Source organism: Neovison vison, chromosome 2, assembly GCF_020171115.1.
Source record: "Neovison vison isolate M4711 chromosome 2, ASM_NN_V1, whole genome shotgun sequence".
In the NCBI taxonomy this organism is placed as follows: domain Eukaryota; kingdom Metazoa; phylum Chordata; class Mammalia; order Carnivora; family Mustelidae; genus Neogale; species Neogale vison.
Window position 1 is genome coordinate 231,635 of NC_058092.1, and position 18,448 is coordinate 250,082.

At 68.1% G+C, this 18,448-nt stretch overlaps 1 protein-coding gene across 4 annotated transcripts in view; it reads left to right on the top strand.

The window, feature by feature from the left end:
- The window catches only part of AGRN (agrin), a 33,169-nt gene that overhangs the window by 13,435 nt on the left and 1,286 nt on the right, over window positions 1-18,448 (top strand). Inside the window, exons 3-38 of one of the 4 annotated variants that reach the window (XM_044236874.1) lie at window positions 1,484-1,531; window positions 5,125-5,340; window positions 5,500-5,724; window positions 5,803-6,027; window positions 6,217-6,423; window positions 7,514-7,732; window positions 7,812-8,006; window positions 8,091-8,291; window positions 8,374-8,522; window positions 8,607-8,712; window positions 9,436-9,552; window positions 9,635-9,799; window positions 9,965-10,108; window positions 10,213-10,337; window positions 10,414-10,519; window positions 10,617-10,943; window positions 11,025-11,162; window positions 11,605-11,732; window positions 11,866-11,980; window positions 12,062-12,181; window positions 12,292-12,648; window positions 12,885-13,077; window positions 13,213-13,428; window positions 13,873-14,102; window positions 14,189-14,323; window positions 14,533-14,629; window positions 14,738-14,902; window positions 15,024-15,135; window positions 15,350-15,361; window positions 15,607-15,723; window positions 15,897-16,089; window positions 16,178-16,265; window positions 16,491-16,514; window positions 17,093-17,125; window positions 17,367-17,591; window positions 18,044-18,147. In XM_044236874.1, coding sequence (XP_044092809.1) covers window positions 1,484-1,531; window positions 5,125-5,340; window positions 5,500-5,724; window positions 5,803-6,027; window positions 6,217-6,423; window positions 7,514-7,732; window positions 7,812-8,006; window positions 8,091-8,291; window positions 8,374-8,522; window positions 8,607-8,712; window positions 9,436-9,552; window positions 9,635-9,799; window positions 9,965-10,108; window positions 10,213-10,337; window positions 10,414-10,519; window positions 10,617-10,943; window positions 11,025-11,162; window positions 11,605-11,732; window positions 11,866-11,980; window positions 12,062-12,181; window positions 12,292-12,648; window positions 12,885-13,077; window positions 13,213-13,428; window positions 13,873-14,102; window positions 14,189-14,323; window positions 14,533-14,629; window positions 14,738-14,902; window positions 15,024-15,135; window positions 15,350-15,361; window positions 15,607-15,723; window positions 15,897-16,089; window positions 16,178-16,265; window positions 16,491-16,514; window positions 17,093-17,125; window positions 17,367-17,591; window positions 18,044-18,147 — 5,577 coding nt within the window. Of the gene's footprint in view, window positions 1-583; window positions 885-1,483; window positions 1,532-5,124; window positions 5,341-5,499; window positions 5,725-5,802; window positions 6,028-6,216; window positions 6,424-7,513; window positions 7,733-7,811; window positions 8,007-8,090; window positions 8,292-8,373; window positions 8,523-8,606; window positions 8,713-9,435; window positions 9,553-9,634; window positions 9,800-9,964; window positions 10,109-10,212; window positions 10,338-10,413; window positions 10,520-10,616; window positions 10,944-11,024; window positions 11,163-11,604; window positions 11,733-11,865; window positions 11,981-12,061; window positions 12,182-12,291; window positions 12,649-12,884; window positions 13,078-13,212; window positions 13,429-13,872; window positions 14,103-14,188; window positions 14,324-14,532; window positions 14,630-14,737; window positions 14,903-15,023; window positions 15,136-15,349; window positions 15,362-15,606; window positions 15,724-15,896; window positions 16,090-16,177; window positions 16,266-16,490; window positions 16,515-17,092; window positions 17,126-17,366; window positions 17,592-18,043; window positions 18,148-18,448 lie in introns of those variants that run through there. The other 3 variants (XM_044236877.1, XM_044236875.1, XM_044236876.1) reach the window with 3 other exon arrangements.

An 18,448-nucleotide genomic window follows, 5' to 3' on the forward strand; every position in this document is an offset into this window, starting at 1 on the left:
CCGCTGCTGCTGCCCCCGCCTGCGCCCGCGTCCCCTTTTGTGCCGCCGCCCTGCCGTCCTCTTCCGCCCGGTCCCCTGCGCCGCGAGCCCCGACTCCCCGCGGACAGCGGGGTCCCCGGGGGCGGCTTCCTTTGTCTCGGCTCCCGCCCTCCTTCCGCGGCGCCCCTCGCCCCTCGCTCACCGCCTCAGCCCCGGCGAGGGCCACGCGAGCTGGCGCTGCTCGGCCGGAGGCGGGAGCCGAGGCGCGGCCCTCCGAGGCCCTTTCTTCTCCGCTCGCCGGCGCGCGCCTCCTGCTCGCCGCCGTCGCCGCTCCCGTCTCGGCCGGGGCTGCAGACCCTCGCGCCCGGCACCGCGCCACCGGGGCCCCTCGGGCCGGCGCCTCCCGGGAGGCCCCCCGGGCGGGGACGCGGGCTCCGGGAAGACCGAGCGCGGCCGCAGCCCTGCGGACGGCTGCCGGCTCCCGCGGCTCCCGGCTGGTGGACGCAAGGGCTGGCCGCGGGCCGGTCCCAGCTTCTCCTCTTCCTCCTGAGAACCCTGCCCACCGCCCGTGATGAGCCTCGAGGGCCACGGCGGGGTCCCGCGGCTCTCCGGGCAGGGACCGCACTGAGCTTTGAGCACACGACTGCTGTCAGCTGCCCCGGGGGTCCCAGCATGGGGGGAGTTGCCCCGGAGAGGCCCAAGGGCGCCCCTTGAGGAGCCCCCACACCCTGAGCGTGGGGACTGAGAACCCAGGGCCATGCCTCCGCTGCCTCTGGAGCGGGACCCGCGGCAGCAGCGCGGGGTCTCCCTGCTGGTGCGCTATTTCATGATCCCCTGCAACGTCTGCCTGATCCTGCTGGCCACTTCCACGCTGGGCTTCGCTGTCCTGCTTTTCCTCAACAACTGTACGTGGTTGCGGGCATGGCCACCCCTGGCCAGGCTCGTGTGAGCCTCCTGCTGGCTGAGGTCGCTTGCCTCAGCCACCGGGCCGACTGGGGGACAGGCAAGGTCACACAGAGGCTACCGGCTGAGACGGGACTCACAGGGGCCACCTGCATCTTCTGAGGACAGGATGGGCCGTTCTCGGGATCCCTTGGCCCCATGAAGCTTCTCCGTGGGCTCTTGGGGGCCTGAGCTGCAGAGACAACCTGCTCGGGGAGGCAGGAGCCGCAGCGGGCACTGCACGTGGGAGCTTTGGCAGGGCCTGGGGCTGGGCTCAGCTGGGGGACGTGGCTGCCCACAGCCCTGTCCTTGGGGCCCACAGGTGTCGGCCACGACCCTACAGCTGGAAGGCAGAGAAGAGCAAGGACCTCTGCTTCGACCCCCCACAGGCTCTGGCCAGTCCTCAGGGCTCAGAATGGAGCCAGGGAAGGGAGGGGGTGGGCACTAGTACAGGGGTGAGGTCTGGGAGGGCAGAGGTGGCCCCTCCAGACTGGGCAAAGGGACAGGCTATGGAAAGACCTGCTCAAAGAGAACTAACTCAGATATTTGGGTTTTTTTCCAGACAAACCTGGGACCCACTTCACACCAGCATCCCCAGTGCCTCTGGATGGTGAGTTGAGTGGGGGCCTCGGTTGGGGACAGGCTGTATGTGGGAGACGGTGCCTGGGGTGGGGCAGTGGCCTTCTTTGGGGTCAGGGCCCTTTGCTGGGTAGGCACACCGGACATATTAGGTGTATTTGGAGCAGAGAGGGGGAGACAGGCCTGAACCCAAGGGCACAGACACTCCGCAGCCAGCCTCAGAGAGGAGGCTGGATGACGGACCCTGGGTCCTTCCTGGAATGTCCACAGTCGTGGGCAAGTAGAGGACGTGTGGGGTCCCTGGGCCTGGGCCTGGCCCTGTGTTGGCCATGGACCATCACACACAAGCATGGCTCCAACTGCTTTGAGCCTTGGCCTTCTTGGCCAAAACACTGGGACTAAGTCCGGGGATCTGCAAGCTGTAAGATGGGTCAGACAGTGTGTTCGGGTGAGGAGCGGGGGGTCATGAAGGACCAACGACCAAGGAGGGTTTGGAGAGCCTGTCCCTGGACTGAACAGCCTGGGGTTAGCTTTCTTGACCCTCCCTGAGGGGCCTGCTAGTCTGTGGGCCACCGTAATTAAGCTAACGTGAGGGGGGAGGGGGTGAAGCCATTAGGGCCACAGGAAAGGGCAGCTTGGGGTTCTCTCCTTGGGAGGGGACAGTGAGAGCTTCCAGGTTTGTGCTCAGTGCCTGGGCCCCCTGCTGGGTGGGTACCTGCCCGAGTTCACTGAAGTCCCTTATGGAAGGCAGTCTGTATATGGGATAGGGGCTCCGGTGGGCTGGGAGCTGGCGACCGGACTGAGTGTCCCACAGGCTGCGGGCGAGAGGCGTGGGGCTGTCTGGGTTGAAACACTGTCCTCAGGCTCCTCTCCCGAAGCCTGAAAGCCTGGTGCATCTCCTTTGCTTGACACACACCCCGGTCTTCCCTACAGAGGCTCGCGCGGGCCTCCATACCCACATCCTGATGCTGCGGCACACTTGGGGACAGCTCCATGCCATGGCCGTCATTGTCCCTCGTAGGCATACACACTGTGTACTTGTGGCCATGGGCAGAGCTCAGGACACCCATTCCATCCCCCAGCTCACCCGAGACCAGGAGGGGAGGTCAACATACCCACTCCACAAGCCACTGCCGCCTCCAGCCTGGCGCAGGGCGCGGGCCCCGGGCGCGCAGGGAGCAAGACCGCACGGGGGAGCCTAGTGGCCAGAGCCTCCGTGGGAGTGGGAGCTGGGAAGGTGTGGCAGAGCACAGGGCTCACGGGCACGTGGGTGCTCTCCGTGCGTTTGTGAGGGCAGCTTGCATGATGAGGAAGGGCTTGGACAGGTGTGGGGCTAGTGTCTCTGGTCTCCTGCCCCCAGTGCCTCCCCTTGCAGTCCGCCTTCACACGCCCACCCAGGGCTCTAGGCCTACTTACCGTAGGTTAGCTGTAGTCAACCAGCGTCACCGTCCTCCCTAGTTACTGTTCTGCGGGGGACAAAGCAGAACCCTGGGCTGCGGAGGGAGAGGGCAGGTCTCGGTGGGCAAGGGACATGCTAGTCATCCAGGAGCAGATGTCCTTGTCCGAGGGGCTGGGGTCTGGGGAGGGGTCTGGCTGGACCGAGGTGAGAAGGGGGGGAGCCAGGCCTGAACCCAAGGGCACAGACACTCTGCAGCCAGCTCCGGAGCCTGAAGTTGAATGAGAGAAGGACCACGTTTTTGGCCATGGGCTCAGAACTCTGGGGAGACCTTGGTCAGCAGGTCCCATTGAAGCCAGTCAGAGCAGTCAGCTGGACATCGGCAAGTGCCTGTGAGCTTGGCCCGGGGTCCTGAGGGCCTTGACGAGGAGGAGGAGGAGAACGTGCTAAGGGGAGAGTGGCGGGAAGAGGCCTCGCGGCCTTTGAGCTGGGCTTGAGCCAGGAGGGGAGGCCAGTGAAGCGATGGTTCTCGTTCCTGCCGTCACTGGGGCAGCTGGAGCGTGCGCTGGGCCCCTGCAGGTCCCGCAGAGTGAGCCTCACGATGACCCTGGGAAGTAGGTCCCACTGTCCCCATTCACAGCAAGAGGCGCGCTGGCGTGATAACTTGCCCACAGGCTCGGGGCCGGTGACGCAGTGGCGGTCGTGGGGCTCTGGGGTCTGCAGGGTGGGGCACACAGGTGCGACTGTGGGGTCGCCGTGGCAACCGCTGGCTCCAGCCCCTTTTGGGGCCCTGGCCTCCCCAGAAGAGAGGTGCTTTCTCCCTCCTGCCCTACTTCTGGAGCCTGCTGGGAGGCGACGGTGGGGTACCCCACCCCGTCCACCATAACTTAGTAAAGATCGTTAGGCCCCACGAGACATAGACGCAGACGGCGGCACCTGGGACAGGCCCACACACCTGGGGTCGCCGTGCGGGCAGGAGTTCTGAGGACTGCCGTGAGCCTGCCTCTCTTCAGGAGGGGCCGTCCCTGACAGCTCGGGTTTCGGTGGCCCAGAGCCTTCTGCGTTCCTCCAGGCCGCACGACTCAGGTCCCTCACCGGTGGCGGTCAGGGCAGCCACTTCCTTGGGGTGTGCTGGCACTTTGTCACCAGAGAGTCAGGAACTAAAATGTTGAGAGAGGAAAAGGACAGGTCAGCAGAGGCCCTGTGCTCAGCCTCCTGGAGGAGGTCGCTGGGGAGTGTGAGGTAGGGCCGCAGGCCTGGGGGGGGTGGGAACATGGACTGAGAGGGGGATGGTAGATGGGGAGGTGCGGGCCCGTGAGTGCCCAAGGGGCCTCAGAGAGGGGCCCCACTGGCTTCCCTCTGGGAAGACCTGGGAGGGCTGGAGGACCAGGAACCTTCCAGAAGGCCACATCAAGAAAGCCACAGCTGAGGGACCTGGGGGAGGGCAGAAGTGGGGGGCCAAGCAGAGAAAGGCCCAGGAGGCCCGGCCACGCAGAAGAGCTGTGGGAAGAAAAGAGGAACCTGGAGGGAGGCCTGGGGTTAGGGTGCCAAGGAGGGGCGCAGAGCCAGAGGTGGAGCGTGTGGCCTGACTCCTGTCTCCAGCCTGTCTCCTCTCCAGCCGTCTGACCTCAGAGCAGAGGTGGCTGGGCTGGGGCTGCTGTTGGGGCCGGAGCAGCTCCGGCGGGGGGGCCAGGGCTGTGAGGGTCTAGGTCGGGAGTCAGCCAAGGGCCTTTGATTCCGGTGTGAGGAGAGGGTGGGCTCCTGAGCAAGGTGGGGCCGATTCCCTGCCGTGGAGCTGGTCTGGGGGTTTGTGTCTCGTGCTGCCGCATGTGGGGCTCCCGGTGATGGGGGTCATAGCTCCCTGGTGCTACCGGAAGGTCTGGGAGGTGCCCCCCCTCCACAGCTGAGAAGCTTCTACCCCAGGGAAAAGCTCTGGGGCGGGTGGGGTTTGAGAGGGGAAGGGCCAGGCCCGGTCAGGGTACGTGGGCGTGTGTGGACGTGGGGTGTGTGTTCCGGTCAGCACCCAGCCCAGAGTGTGTGGACACGCATGGCACGGCGGAGGTGTCTGTGGGGTTCTGAACAAACACACTGAGTGCATCTTGAGGTCTCCACAGGCATGTGGACACTGCAGGTGTGCACGGGTGCCCCAGGCCAGGGCAGAAGGTGTGCACAGGGCAGCAGACCTGGGGGCAGGGCTCTGACCGCCGCTTCTCCTGCCCTGCCCCCAGCGTGCCGAGGAATGTTGTGCGGCTTCGGCGCCGTGTGCGAGCCCAGTGCAGAGGGCTCAGGCCGAGCGTCCTGCGTGTGCAAGAAGAGCGCCTGTCCCGCCGTGGTGGCGCCCGTGTGCGGCTCTGACGCCTCCACCTACAGCAACGAGTGTGAGCTGCACCGGGCCCAGTGCAGTCAGCAGCGACGCATCCGCCTGCTCAGCCGCGGGCCCTGCGGTGAGTGTGCATCCCGGGCGGGCTCCCTGGAGGTGGCAGGGACGTCTTCGGGACACCCACCCCCTCCCGCTTAGCCACAGGCCCTGCGGTGAATGCCTGTCTCAGGTGGGCTCCCTGGAGGCGGTGGCGATGGCCTCGTGACCACCCCCCCCCCCGCAGGGTCCCGGGATCCCTGCGCCAACGTGACCTGCAGCTTCGGCAGCACCTGTGTGCGCTCAGCAGACGGGCAGACAGCCTCGTGCCTGTGCCCCGCCGCCTGCCAGGGGCCCCCCGACGGCCCGGTGTGCGGCAGCGACGGTGCCGACTACCCCAGCCAGTGCGGCCTCCTGCGCCACGCGTGCGCCCGCCAGGAGAACATCTTCAAGAAGTTCGATGGCCCTTGCGGTGAGCCCCGCCCCTGAGCGCGAGCCCCGCCTCCTGCGCGCGCGCCCACGCTCTGACCTGTGCCTTCCCGCCCTCTAGACCCCTGCCAGGGCGCCCGCAGCGACCCGAGCCGCGTCTGCCGCGTGAACCCACGCACGCGGCGCCCGGAGATGCTGCTGCGGCCGGAGAGCTGCCCTGCCCGGCGAGAGCCCGTGTGCGGGGATGACGGCGTCACCTACGACAACGAGTGTGTCATGGGCCGCACGGGAGCGGCCCGTGGTCTCCTCCTCCAGAAAGTGCGCTCTGGCCAGTGCCAGCCTCAAGGTGGGGAGACCTGGGGGAGGGCCCAGCCTTGCCCCTCCCTGTGCCCTCTGGCCCTGCCTGTCCTCACCCGCCGCGGCACCCCTCCCTGGCCCACTCGCCACCCCTACGCCCATGGATCCCTTGCACGTCCCGAGGTGGGGGCTGACGTGGCCCCCCCGGGCTGTCTGATCGCCTCGCTTCACCCCCCAGACCGGTGCCCAGACGTGTGCAGGTTCGGTGCCGTGTGCTTGTCCCGCCGGGGCCGCCCCCGCTGCTCCTGCGACCGTGTGGTCTGTGACGGGGCTTACAGACCCGTGTGTGCGGGCGACGGGCACACGTATGACAGCGACTGCCAGCGCCGGCAGGCTGAGTGTCGGCAGCAGCGCCTCATCCCGGCCAAGCACCAGGGCCCGTGCGGTGAGCAGCAGGGGTGCGGCCCACACTGAGAGCAGGCGGGTCCCGGGCTGGTCCCTGGGGCCTGTCATCACGTACCATCTCCATCCCGAGTCATGCTCCTCCTGGGGTCCTGGGGGAGGCCCAGCGGGGCTGGCGTCTGTCAGTGGGCTCTGGGTCAGGGGGTTCTGCCGGGGGGATGCCTGGAGCCCCCCGGGGGCGGGTAGTGGGCAGAGGCAGGCCTCTTTGGTCAGGCTCCCCCGTGCTCACGTGAGGCCATCGTGCCCCATCCCCCTCCAGGCCCCCGGGCCCCACACTGTGGGGACACCAGTGCTCCCGCAGAGGCAGAGTCTCTGGCTCCGGGCGGGGGTGGGGCGAGCAGCAGGCAGTGGAGACGGCGTTATCCTGCGTCGGCCGGGGCTGCTGTGGCTCTGCCGACCCCCCACTGTGTCCGTCGGTCGGTCTGTCCGTCTGTCCACTCTCTCTCTCCGCCTCTCTACTTTCTTCTCGGTCCTTCTTTCCCTCTCTGCTCCGCCTCTTGTGTCTTCCAGCCTGACCTGCTGGCAGGATGACGTACCGCGCCTGCCGCCAGGAGCCCACAGCCCGAGGTCTGCCCCCGGCTCAGCAGGGGGGGTGGCTTGCTGCTGCCTGGCCTTGTGGTTCTCAGAGCAAGTGGACAGACACCTCCTCCCCTTTGTGGCCCTGGGTGTGACTCTGGGCTGCAGACTCCTCCCCCGACGGAGGGGAGAGCCCCCCCCCCTGCACAGACGAGTGTCCCCAGGCTGCTGGTGGCTAGCAGTCAGTAGCTCAGGTGTCCGCATAAGCCTGGCCCTCCCCCCACCCACCATGGGCAGTCAGGGAGCTCCTGTGTCTTGGGGGCAGCCCATCCCCATACTCAAGCGGGGGCTGAGGCTGCTTGGGTCTGCGTCCCTGTCTGCATCTGTCCTGTGTCTGTCCCTGTCTCTGCTGTGTCCCGAGTGTCTGGCTCTTCTCCCCGTGCACTGTCCCTCCACTGTCCCCACCCTGGGAGCAGGTCTGCTGCGTGGAGCTGGGGGCTTTGTGCGGGAGCCCGGGGGAGCAGGAGGACCTCACCAGCTGCCCGTGCTCTCCCCAGATCAACCCCTGTCCCCGTGCCTTGGGGTGCACTGCCCATTTGGGGCATCATGTGCTGTGAAGAACGGTGAAGCGGAGTGTGTGTGCCAGCAGGCGTGTCCGGGCATCTACGACCCCATGTGTGGCACCGACGGGGTCACGTATGGCAGCACGTGTGAGCTGGAAGCCACAGCCTGCGCCCTGGGACGGGAGATCCGTGTGGCTCGCCGAGGACCCTGTGGTCAGTGGTGGGCAGGCGAAGTTGGCTGGGAGTTGGGGGGGGGCATCCGGTTGCCATGGTGATGGGGCCTCTTCCTCAGACCGCTGTGGGCAGTGCCGCTTCGGAGCTCTGTGCGAGGCTGAGACTGGGCGCTGCGTGTGCCCCTCCGAGTGCGTGGCCTTGGCGCAGCCCGTGTGCGGTTCCGACGGGCACACGTACGCGAGCGAGTGTGAGCTGCACGTCCACGCCTGCACACACCAGATCAGCCTGCACGTGGTCTCAGCGGGGCACTGCCGTGAGTGGGGCTGTAGGGGCGGGCAGGCTGGGGTCCTGGGTGCCCCTCCGCCGGGCTGACCCCTGCCCGGTCCTGCCCCTGCAGAGACCTGCGGAGGCGAGGTGTGTGCTTTCGGGGCGGTGTGCTTGGCGGGGCGATGTGTGTGCCCCCGGTGTGAGCAGCCCCCACCCGGGCCCGTGTGCGGCAGCGATGGTGTCACCTACGACAGTGCGTGTCATCTCCGAGAGGCCGCCTGTCAGCAGCAGACCCAGATCGAGGAGGCCCGGGCGGGGCCCTGTGAGCAGGGTAGGCGCGGGGGGCGGACCGGCCCGGGCTGCCACACGTGGGCCTCGAGCAGGCCGCGCGGTGACCCGGCCCCTCCCCGCAGCGGAGTGCGGCTCTGGAGGCTCCGGCTCTGGGGAGGACGGTGAGTGTGAGCGGGAGCTTTGCCGGCAGCGCGGCGGCGTCTGGGACGAGGACTCGGAAGACGGGCCCTGCGTCTGCGACTTCAGCTGCCACAGCGTCCTGAGGAGCCCGGTGAGGCCCCCCACCCCCCACCCTGGCTCTGGGCCGGCAGCAGGCGGCTGGCTGTGGCCACCCACACCGACACCATCCCTCCAGGTCTGCGGCTCGGACGGGGTCACTTACGGCACCGAGTGCGAGCTGAAGAAGGCCAGGTGCTTGGCGCAGCGAGAACTGTATGTCACGGCTCAGGGCGCCTGCCGCGGTGAGTGGACCTGCAGGGCCCGGCAGCGTGTGTGCGTCTGTGCCGTGGCCTTTGTGTTCCGGTGCCTGTGTTCCCGGCTGTGTGCGCGCAGGTGTGCGGTACGTGTCCGCGTGGACACTGCGTGGGGGGCACGGAGGCACGGAGGGTTCGGGGGTGCGACGTTGGTGGGTGTTCGTCTGTGCGTGGGGGTGTAAGTGCCACACTTCCCTGCCCGGAGAGCCCGCCGTCTGCACCGGGTGGGGCTCCGCAGGGGGGGGCCTCCCCGCCGCAGGGGGGAGACGGGCGGGGCTCCGATAAATACGTTTACTGTGTTTTCACGTGTGCACGAGTGCCTCTGTGTGTGTAGACTTAGGTACGCACAGGTGTGTGTCCGCGCGTGTGTGTTGGATGTGTGCAGTGTGGGAGGAACGTGGCCACGTGCGTGTGCGTTTGTGGAAACATACAGGCCTAAGCAGGCTCAGTTCTGGCTGTGGGTCTGTGCGTGGTGGCACGTTCCTGACCTTCGGGCGTCCTGCGTGCTTTCGGGGCTGTGCGTACAGGTGGGTTTGTGTAAGTGGCGCGGCTTGCTCACCTGTGACCCGAGCTCCAGGCACGCAGGTCCTGGTGGCAGGTGGCTTCCAGAGGGCTGAGTGAGGGCGGCCGAGGAGACTGAGGTGCTGTGGCCAGGCCCACAGTGGACACGTGGCCATGCCTGCCATCTGAGCCCTCTGCCTCTCCCTGCAGGCCCCACCTTGGCCCCGCTGCCCCCCGCGGCCCCCCCACACTGCACCCAGACTCCCTACGGCTGCTGCCAGGACAATGCCACAGCGGCCCGGGGTGTGGGCCTGGCTGGCTGCCCCAGTGAGTACGCCCGCCCGGCCCCACTCCAGAGCTGCGCGGGGCCACAGAGCCACAGTGACCACAGCCTGCCCTGGCCTTGCAGGTTCCTGCCACTGCAACCCACACGGCTCGTACGGTGGCACCTGTGACCCAGCCACGGGTCAGTGCTCCTGCCGCCCAGGTGTTGGGGGCCTCAAGTGTGACCGCTGTGAGCCCGGCTTCTGGAACTTCCGTGGCATCGTCACTGACGGCCGGAGCGGCTGCACCCGTGAGTGACGGGCAGTGGTCAGTCCCCAGCCAAGCGCTCCCACCTGTGCGTCTTGTCCCTGTGCTCCTCGTCTCACTGCTCAGACCCCGGCCTGACCCACACCAGGCAGGCACGGGGCCAGGCTCTGGCGCCATTGAACCTCGTGTTCTTTCCCCGGCCCTCCAGCCTGCAGCTGTGACCCCCGAGGAGCCGTGCGGGACGACTGTGAGCAGATGACCGGGCTGTGCTCCTGTAAGCCTGGGGTGGCCGGACCCAAGTGCGGGCAGTGTCCAGATGGCCACGCCCTGGGCCCCGGTGGCTGCGAATCAGGTGAGGGCCAAGCCTGGCACTGACCTTGTCTCCCCGTGCCAGGGGTGGGGCCAGCGTAGGGGCAAGGCCTCCTGAGCCGGCAGGGTCTCCCGTGTCTGCCTCAGACTCCTTGGCACCCGGCACGTGTGCTGAGATGCGCTGTGAGTTTGGGGCGTCCTGCGTGGAGGAAGCTGGCTCCGCCCGCTGCGTGTGCCCAACGTCCACCTGTCCAGAGGCCGGTGCTACCAAGGTGAGGGCTGGGGCACGGAGAGGGCATGGGGGGCGGGGGGGGCCTTCCAGCGCAGCATCCTTGCCCTGTGCCGCAGGCCTGCGGGTCGGACGGAGTGACCTACGGCGATGAATGCCAGCTGAGGACCATTGCCTGCCGCCAGGGCGTGGATATCTCCGTCCAGAGCCTCGGCCCGTGTCCGGGTAAGGCCCCACTCTCTGCCTCGAACGGACCGAGAAGGCCCGGCTCGGGGCTGACCGCCTGCCCTGGGCCTCCACTCAGACTCTGTTCCTCCCACAGAGTCTGTCGCTCTCGGTGGCCGCCCGACCCCTGCACCCGTGGCTGTGTCAGGGCACAACCTGAGCGTGGCACTGCCTTTCCCCCCGAGCGCCCCACCCCTGGCGCCCACCAGGACCCCCCACAGCCAGCCCACTCCTCAGCCCTCGCCAGGACCTCGGACCACGGCCAGCATGCCCAGGACTCCCACGAGGCCGACCGTGCCCCCCACAGCCCCCACTCCAGCAGCCACGCTCACCACGTCTGCCTTCGGCGAATCTGGCAGTGCTGACGGGAGCGGCGACGAGGGGCTGAGTGGGGACCTGGAGGCCAGTGGGGCTGGCTCAGGGGGTGAGCGCGGGCTCAAGGCCACAGGGGAACGGGGCCCGGGAGGGCTGCCTCCAGGGCCGGGCTCAGACCGTACCTCCTCAGGACTCGAGCCCCCCGAAGGTGGCAGCGCTGTGACCCCTGGGCCACCCATGGAGAGGGCTTCTTGCTACAACGCCCCTTTGGGCTGCTGCTCGGATGGCAAGACTCCCTCGCTGGACGCAGAGGGCTCCAACTGTCCCGGTGAGTGGGTGGCCGGAGGCTGGGGTTCAGCGTGACCTGTGGCCTGGACACGGCCAGGAATGCTGTCTCCCCTCCCAGGCAGGAGGCCTGCCCCACAGGTGGGCACTCAGGGTATACGGTCTAATGATTTGGGGACACACGTGTGCGTGGTCTTGGGGACGCAGCACAGGCATGTACACAGGTGGCCTCGGCCCCCACACACACGTGGGTGCCCAGGACCCTGCAGCTAACGTGTCTCTCCTGTTGCAAGCCGGCCTGGAGCACTGCTCCAAGAAGTCCGCCCGGTAACTGGCGCCAGCCCCACCCCCGAGACCCCACTAACCTCACGACCATCTGACTAACCCGCCCGCACCCCATGTGGCTCGCTGCTGGGGTCCGCGCCCGTGGCCCACCCAGCGGCCAGGCCGGTCCCAGCAGAGCCTCACTGCCACCTCCCCCACAGCCACCAGGGCCTTCCAGGGTGTACTGGAACTCGAGGGGGTCGAGGGGCAGGAGCTGTTCTACACACCGGAGATGGCTGACCCCAAGTCGGAACTCTTCGGGGAGACCGCGCGGAGCATCGAGAGCGCGGTACGTGCAGGGCTGCGGCCCGGCCCCGCTCCAGCTTCCCTCCCAGGACGCACCCAGCGAGGTGCTGGAACGGGCGGCCGGACAGTCCGGCCTGCGCAGCTCCCCAGAGCCCTCCCCCACTGCCCACCCACAGCTGGACGACCTCTTCCGGAACTCCGACGTGAAGAAGGACTTCCGAAGCGTCCGCCTGCGGGACCTGGGGCCCGGCAGCTCCGTCCGAGCCGTGGTGGACGTGCACTTTGACCCTGGTGAGGCCCCGTCCCGGGCCCTCCCAGGAGGTGGGCGGGTGTGCGTGGCATTCTCCCATGCTCCTTGTCCCTCCTTCGCAGCCACGACCTTTAGGGCATCCGACGTGGCCCAGGCCCTGCTCCGGCAGATACAGGCGTCCCGGCGCCGGTCCCTGGGGGTGAGGCGGCCGCTGCAGGAGCACATGCGCTTCCTGGACTTCGGTGAGGGCCGCCGCCCACCCAGCCCCTCCCCACTTGCCTGGGACCCTCCCCCCTGCCGGCCCTCCCAGGGCTCTGCTCTCCGGGGGTCCTGACGGTCCTTCTGCCCTCAGACTGGTTTCCCGCATTCTTCCTGGGAGCCACCACAGGAGCCACGGTGGCCACAGCCACGGCCAGAGCCACCACCATGGTCCCCCTGCCTTCTGCCGTGACCCAGCGGGCCCTGTCCCCCAGTCACACCAGCCAGCCTGCTGACAGGACCACAGCCCTGCCCACCACACGCCAGCCACCCACCACTGCCCCCCGTCGCGTGCCTGGACGCCGGCCCTTGCCCTCAGGCACCCAGCAGCCACTGAAGCCCTGTGACTCCCAGCCCTGCCTCCACGGGGGAACCTGCCAGGACCAGGGCCCTGGCGGCGGCTTCACCTGCAGCTGCCCGGTGGGCAGGACGGGTGCCGTCTGTGAGAAGGGTAAAGGTCACCCATGCTGGAGAGAGGCAGGGAGGCAGATGGAGGGTTGGCAAGGGTTGGGGCTGGGCCAAGCCACAGTTGGGAGTTGGGGGCCAGGCCGAGGGGGCCCAGGTTGGGGTGATGGGGCTGGGGCCAGCCTGGGGACTCAGGGCTGGGGCTTTCAGGCTGGAGGAGAGCACCGAGGGGGCAGGGGTCCTCCGTGCCCCTCCAGTGGGTCCCTCCTTGTCTGCCGGCAGCACCGCACCCCTCTGTGCCAGCCTTCGGGGGCCACTCCTTCCTGGCCTTCCCCACCCTCCGTGCCTACCACACGCTGCGCCTGGCGCTGGAGTTCCGGGCACTGGAGCCCCAGGGTTTGCTGCTGTACAACGGCAATGCCCGGGGCAAGGACTTCCTGGCGCTGACGTTGCTGGGGGGCCGGGTGCAGCTCCGGTGAGGGGCCAGGGCAGCCCAGGTGGCCGGCGGGGAGGGGGGCTGAGGTAGGGGAGGGGGGAGGGCGGGAGGCTGAGGTGGAGCCGTGGTCCTGGCCTGAGGTCGCTGTCCTGAGTCCCTGCTCCCATCCCCCAGGTTTGACACTGGCTCGGGGCCCGCGGTCCTGACCAGCTCAGTGCCCGTGGAGCCCGGCCGCTGGCACCGCTTGGAGCTGTCTCGGCACTGGCGCCGGGGTACGCTCTCCGTGGATGGGGAGACCCCTGTTGTGGGCCATAGCCCCAGTGGTACTGATGGCCTCAACCTGGACACAGACCTCTTTGTGGGCGGCGTCCCGGCGGACCAGGCTTCCGTGTGAGCATCAGGGAGCGGGGGACCCCCCAACCCCAGGCCCCTGAGCTTGGTCCTGACCCTTGACTCCTGTGGTTGGCATCTAAGAGGCCCAAGCCACGTGCAGATAGCACAGTGGGGGAGGAGGAGTGTGGATGAGGGCAGTGACCCTGATTTGACCCTGATCCCGATTCTGTCCCCTGGGCAGCATCCCTGAGCCTCAGGCTGTTGTGTGACCACCAAGGAGGGGCTGGGCCGCCCCGACCTTTAGTCCTGAGCCGTGATCCTCAACCCACTTCTTTTTTCAGTCCTGTTTGTGGGACTGGGCATCCTGAGAGCCCCAGAAGCATGGACGGGGATAGGGGGCAGCCCTCAGCCCGGCTGGCAGGGGAGCCAGTGGTACAGCTGGCTGGGGGAGAGGGTGTCTTGGTCTCTGGCCTCTGACGCCTACCCTCCTCCTGGCGGCAGGGTGCTCGAAAGGACCTCCATCCGTGTCGGCCTCAGGGGCTGCATCCGCCTCCTGGATGTGAACAACCAGCGGCTGGAGCTCAGCAGCTGGCAGGGGGCCGTGACCCGGAGCGCCGGTGTGGGCGCGTGTGGGGACCACCCGTGCCTGCCCAACCCCTGCCTCGGTGGGGCCCCGTGCCGAGCCCTGGAGGCTGGCATGTTCCACTGTCTGTGCCCCCCCGGCCGCTTTGGTGAGGCTGGAGCCTGGGCTGGGCGCGGGGCTGGGGGGCACGCCCGCCTGTCTGTCGGCGCGGGACCCCATCGTGTCTCGCCGCAGGTCCCACCTGCAGTGCTGACGAGAACCCCTGCGATCCGAACCCCTGCCACGGGGCAGCCCCCTGCCGCGTGCTGCCTGACGGGGAGGCCAAGTGCGAATGCCCCCAGGGGCGAGGGGGCACCACCTGCCAGACAGGTGGGGGCACTGGGCCATCGGTGCAGGGCGGGGTGGGGATGAGGACGGCAGGATTCAGCATTAGGGTGTGGGTTCTGGGTGGGGTTAGGGTCGGGGTTCTGGCTGGCGTTAGGGCTGGCGTTAGGCCTGGGGCTCAGACCAGTGGAGGTCCAGGGAGCCTCAGGGGTCAAGGCCCAGCCCCTGTGTCACTGCTCTCTTGTCCTCCACAGTTTCTGAGCGGGATTATTCCCAGCCCTTCCTGGCTGACTTCAACGGCTTCTCCTACCTGGAGCTGAAGGGCCTGCATACCTTCGAGCGGGACCTGGGGTCAGTAGGACAGAGGGCTGGATGAGGGCAAGAACTCCCCCAGCCCCTGTCTGGCCTGCAGGGTGAAGGGCCATTGAGATGCCCCCGCCTGTCGCTCCCTGACCCCAGGGAGAAGATGGCTCTGGAAGTGGTGTTCCTGGCACGCGGCCCCAGCGGTTTGCTCCTCTACGACGGGCAGAAGACAGACGGCAAGGGGGACTTTGTGTCCCTGGCGTTGCAGGACCGCTTCCTGGAGTTCCGCTATGACCTGGGCAAGGGGGCTGCCGTCATCAGGTGTGCCCTCGCGCGTGCGCCTGGGACTGAGGCCAGGGACACTTGGCAGTGTCCCCGCAGGCCCCTGGGTGGACGGACGGGCAGGGCCCAGAGCCTGCTCATGGTACCCCCTCCTCACCAGGAGCAAGGAGCCAGTGGCCCTGGACACCTGGACCAGGGTCTCACTGGAGCGCAGTGGCCGCAAGGGGGCCATGCGCGTCAGCGATGGGCCCCGCGTGCTGGGGGAGTCCCCGGTGAGTGTCCCCAAGGCCGTGGGCCTCCCACCAGCTCCCCCGCCACCTCCCTGCTCCCTCCCCTCCTGGGAGGCACAGCAGTCCCTGCCCCACAGCTGGCTCTCACAGAACTGTTTTCTCCCCCGTCTGTCCTGTGGCTCTGTCTGTCTGCTCTCTGCCCCCACTGCTCTCTGGCTCTTGCTCTGCAACCCCCACCCTGCTCTTCGGACGCCAGAAATCCCGCAAGGTACTGGTCTCTGCTCTCCCCCTGCTCGTTCGTCTCCTAGAGTAGCCCCCCGCCCCACTGAGTCTCCACACAGGCCACGTCTGTGTGATTAACTCTGTGTCCCGGATACGCTGGCGGGTGACGGGGTGGGCCAGTGCAGGGGCGGGGGTGTGGATCTGGGCCCCAGTGTCCTTGTCTCTGCCCCATGAGCAGCCCCCGCAGCCCCCTCACGCCCTTCACGTCCCTCACGCGGAACCTCCCCCCAGGTACCGCACACTGTCCTCAATCTGAAGGAGCCGCTGTACATTGGGGGGGCCCCTGACTTCAGCAAGCTGGCCCGCGCGGCCGCCGTGTCCTCCGGCTTCGACGGCGTCATCCAGCTGGTACATGGAGCAGGGGCGGGCTCATCCCGGGGTGGGGGGTGCTCTCTGCAGTGGGAGGGGTGGTCGAGTCCCGAGGAAGGGCCCAACCCCGAGGGGTCTCTGTCCGGGGCGGGGGCTGCCGTGGAAGGGAGGACAGCGGGCCAGACTAAGCTGCTCTGCCCCGTGTCCCCCAGGTTTCCTTGAAAGGCCACCAGCTGCTGAACCAGGAGCACGTGGTGCGGTCCGTGGACGTCTCATCTTTTGCCCACCACCCTTGCACCCAGGCCTCCGGCCACCCGTGCCTGCACGGGGCCTCCTGCCTCCCTCGGGAGGCCTCCTATGAGTGCCTGTGCCCTGGGGGCTTCTCGGGGCCTCACTGCGAGCAGGGTGAGATGCGTGAGCGCGGCCCCTGGCCCCTGGCCGAGGCTGGTGGGGGGCCCTGCCCGAGGCAGCCCTCACCCCGGCTGTCTCTCAGGGCTGACTGAGAAGTCGGCAGGGGACGTGGACGCGCTGGCCTTCGACGGACACACCTACGTCGAGTACCTCAGTGCCGTGACTGAGAGGTAACGTGCCACCTGGGCGCCGGGCGTCCCTGCCCTCTGCCGTCCGTCCGGTCCTGTGTGCGCCTGCTGTGCGGGGTGAGACGCGGGCCCTGCCACAGCCACCGACCGCTCTGCGGCCAGCAGGGAAGGCCTGGCCTCAGCCCCCGCGGCCCCGCCGCCCTCTGCCCTCCTCCGCCCGCCTCCACCTTCCCTCCTTCTCACCACCTCTGTCTCTTTGTTTCCAAGCGAACTGACCAATGAGATCCCCGTGTAAGTAGCACCTGGGCCCCCACCACACCATCCTGCTCCCCCGTTCTCAGCGCCTCCCCCGCAGTAGCCGACCCCCACCCCCGCGGAGGGCCAGGCTTCCCATCCCGGGGCAGGAGGCTGAGCCTAGGAAGACGGGCGGGTCATCCCCTGCACGCGCTGCAGCTCCCGCCCCGCCGTGAGGCACCCCCATGGCGTGCACGCGCGCGTGTGTGCGTGCGTCAGAGCCCACACGGTTCTGGGCGTGTGCATGCAGGTGTGTCTGTGCGCGTATGTGTCTGTACATGCACGTGCGTGTTCAGACATCCGGGGACCTCTCCCAGGCAGGGGAGCCCTGAGCCCTGCCTCTTGACCTCTGCCTTTGACCTGGGTCGTGCCCACTAGCCCTGTGTGTCCACATGACGTCGCCCCGGCTCTGCGTGGCCTGTGTCTCTTCTGTGGGTGCTTGCTCACACTCTTCATTGCCGAAAGGGGGACAGGGGGTGGGGCAGGGCTGCCAGGTACCCCCCCCCCGCCCCAACCCTACACCACAGCCTGTCTGTCCCCTGCTCACCTGCTTCCCCTCTCTTCCGGCTTCTAAGTCCTGATGCTCCGGATTCCGGGGCCCCTCCCAGGTGAGCAGTGGCACCCAGCCCCCGCTCTCTGTCTGCCTCCTTCCTCTGCCTGTGTGTCTGCCTGTCCGGTCCACCTGCTGCCGTCCGTCTCGCGACCTGTCTGTCCCACGCGGGTGTGCGCCCGCATGCCCGTCCAGGCTCCCCGGGCTTCCTTGCAGCTGCCACCATGGCCCCTGCCCTCCCGCCCCCTGAGCCCCGTCCCCGGCCACCCTCGGAGGCCCTGACGGTCTCTCCTCCGCAGCGAGAAGGCCTTGCAGACCAGCCACTTCGAGCTGAGCTTGCGCACGGAGGCCACACAGGGGCTGGTGCTGTGGAGCGGCAAGGCCACAGAGCGGGCCGACTACATCGCTCTGGCCATCGTGGACGGGCGCCTGCAGCTGGCCTACGACCTGGGCTCCCAGCCCGTGGTGCTGAGCTCTACCGTCCCCGTCAACACCAACCGCTGGTTGCGGGTCAGGGCGCACAGGTCAGCAGGAAGCCCAGGCCATGCCAAGAACAGCGGCGGGTGGCGCCTGGACTTGCCCAGCCCGGGCATGCCCGGTCACGCGTAGCCAGGGCCCAGGTTTGAGGTGGGGGCGGGGCTAAGTGCCCCACTTGAGGCGACTCCCAGGGCTGGGGGAGGGACAAGAGGACAAAGGAGAAGCACTTGTGGCCAGGGAGTCCCTGATCTGGAAAGGGAGGGCTTGGTCTGCCCGATGCTGTCCCCTGGGTCTGAGCCTGGCCACCCTACAGCAAAGTGTAACCCGCGTGAGGACCCTGCTGCCCTAGCCACCAGGCACACTCCTGGGTGTCAGTGCCCCCTCATTCTGGCCCCCAGGTGGGACTTCCAGGAGAGAGGGGTGTGGGGCTGAGGATCGGGGGTGGCAGGTGTGCCCTCTGGAAGCAGCTGATGATGGCCTCACCCCACCACACCCCCAGGGAGCAGAGGGAAGGTTCCCTTCAGGTGGGCAACGAGGCCCCCGTGACTGGCTCTTCCCCGCTGGGTGCCACGCAGCTAGACACAGATGGAACCCTGTGGCTGGGTGAGTGTTCTGAGGGGGTCCAGGGGAGGGAGAATCAGGGACGTACCTCATCCCTGGGGCTGCAAACTGAGTGCTGCCTGAGTCCGCCTGTCCCGGTCCGTGCACCAACTGGCCAGGGTACTTGTCCCCTCCTGTCTTAGGCCCTGCAGTTCCCGGAGCAACTGTGGGGCGAGGAGGCTGGAGCGTGTCTCCTGGTCACGCCCCCCCCCCCAGGGTGCTGACAGGCTTTGGGTAACTCGGGGTCTCTTGAGTACCCATGGGTCTCTCTGCTGGCTGGTCCCCAGACTGCCCACAGTCACAA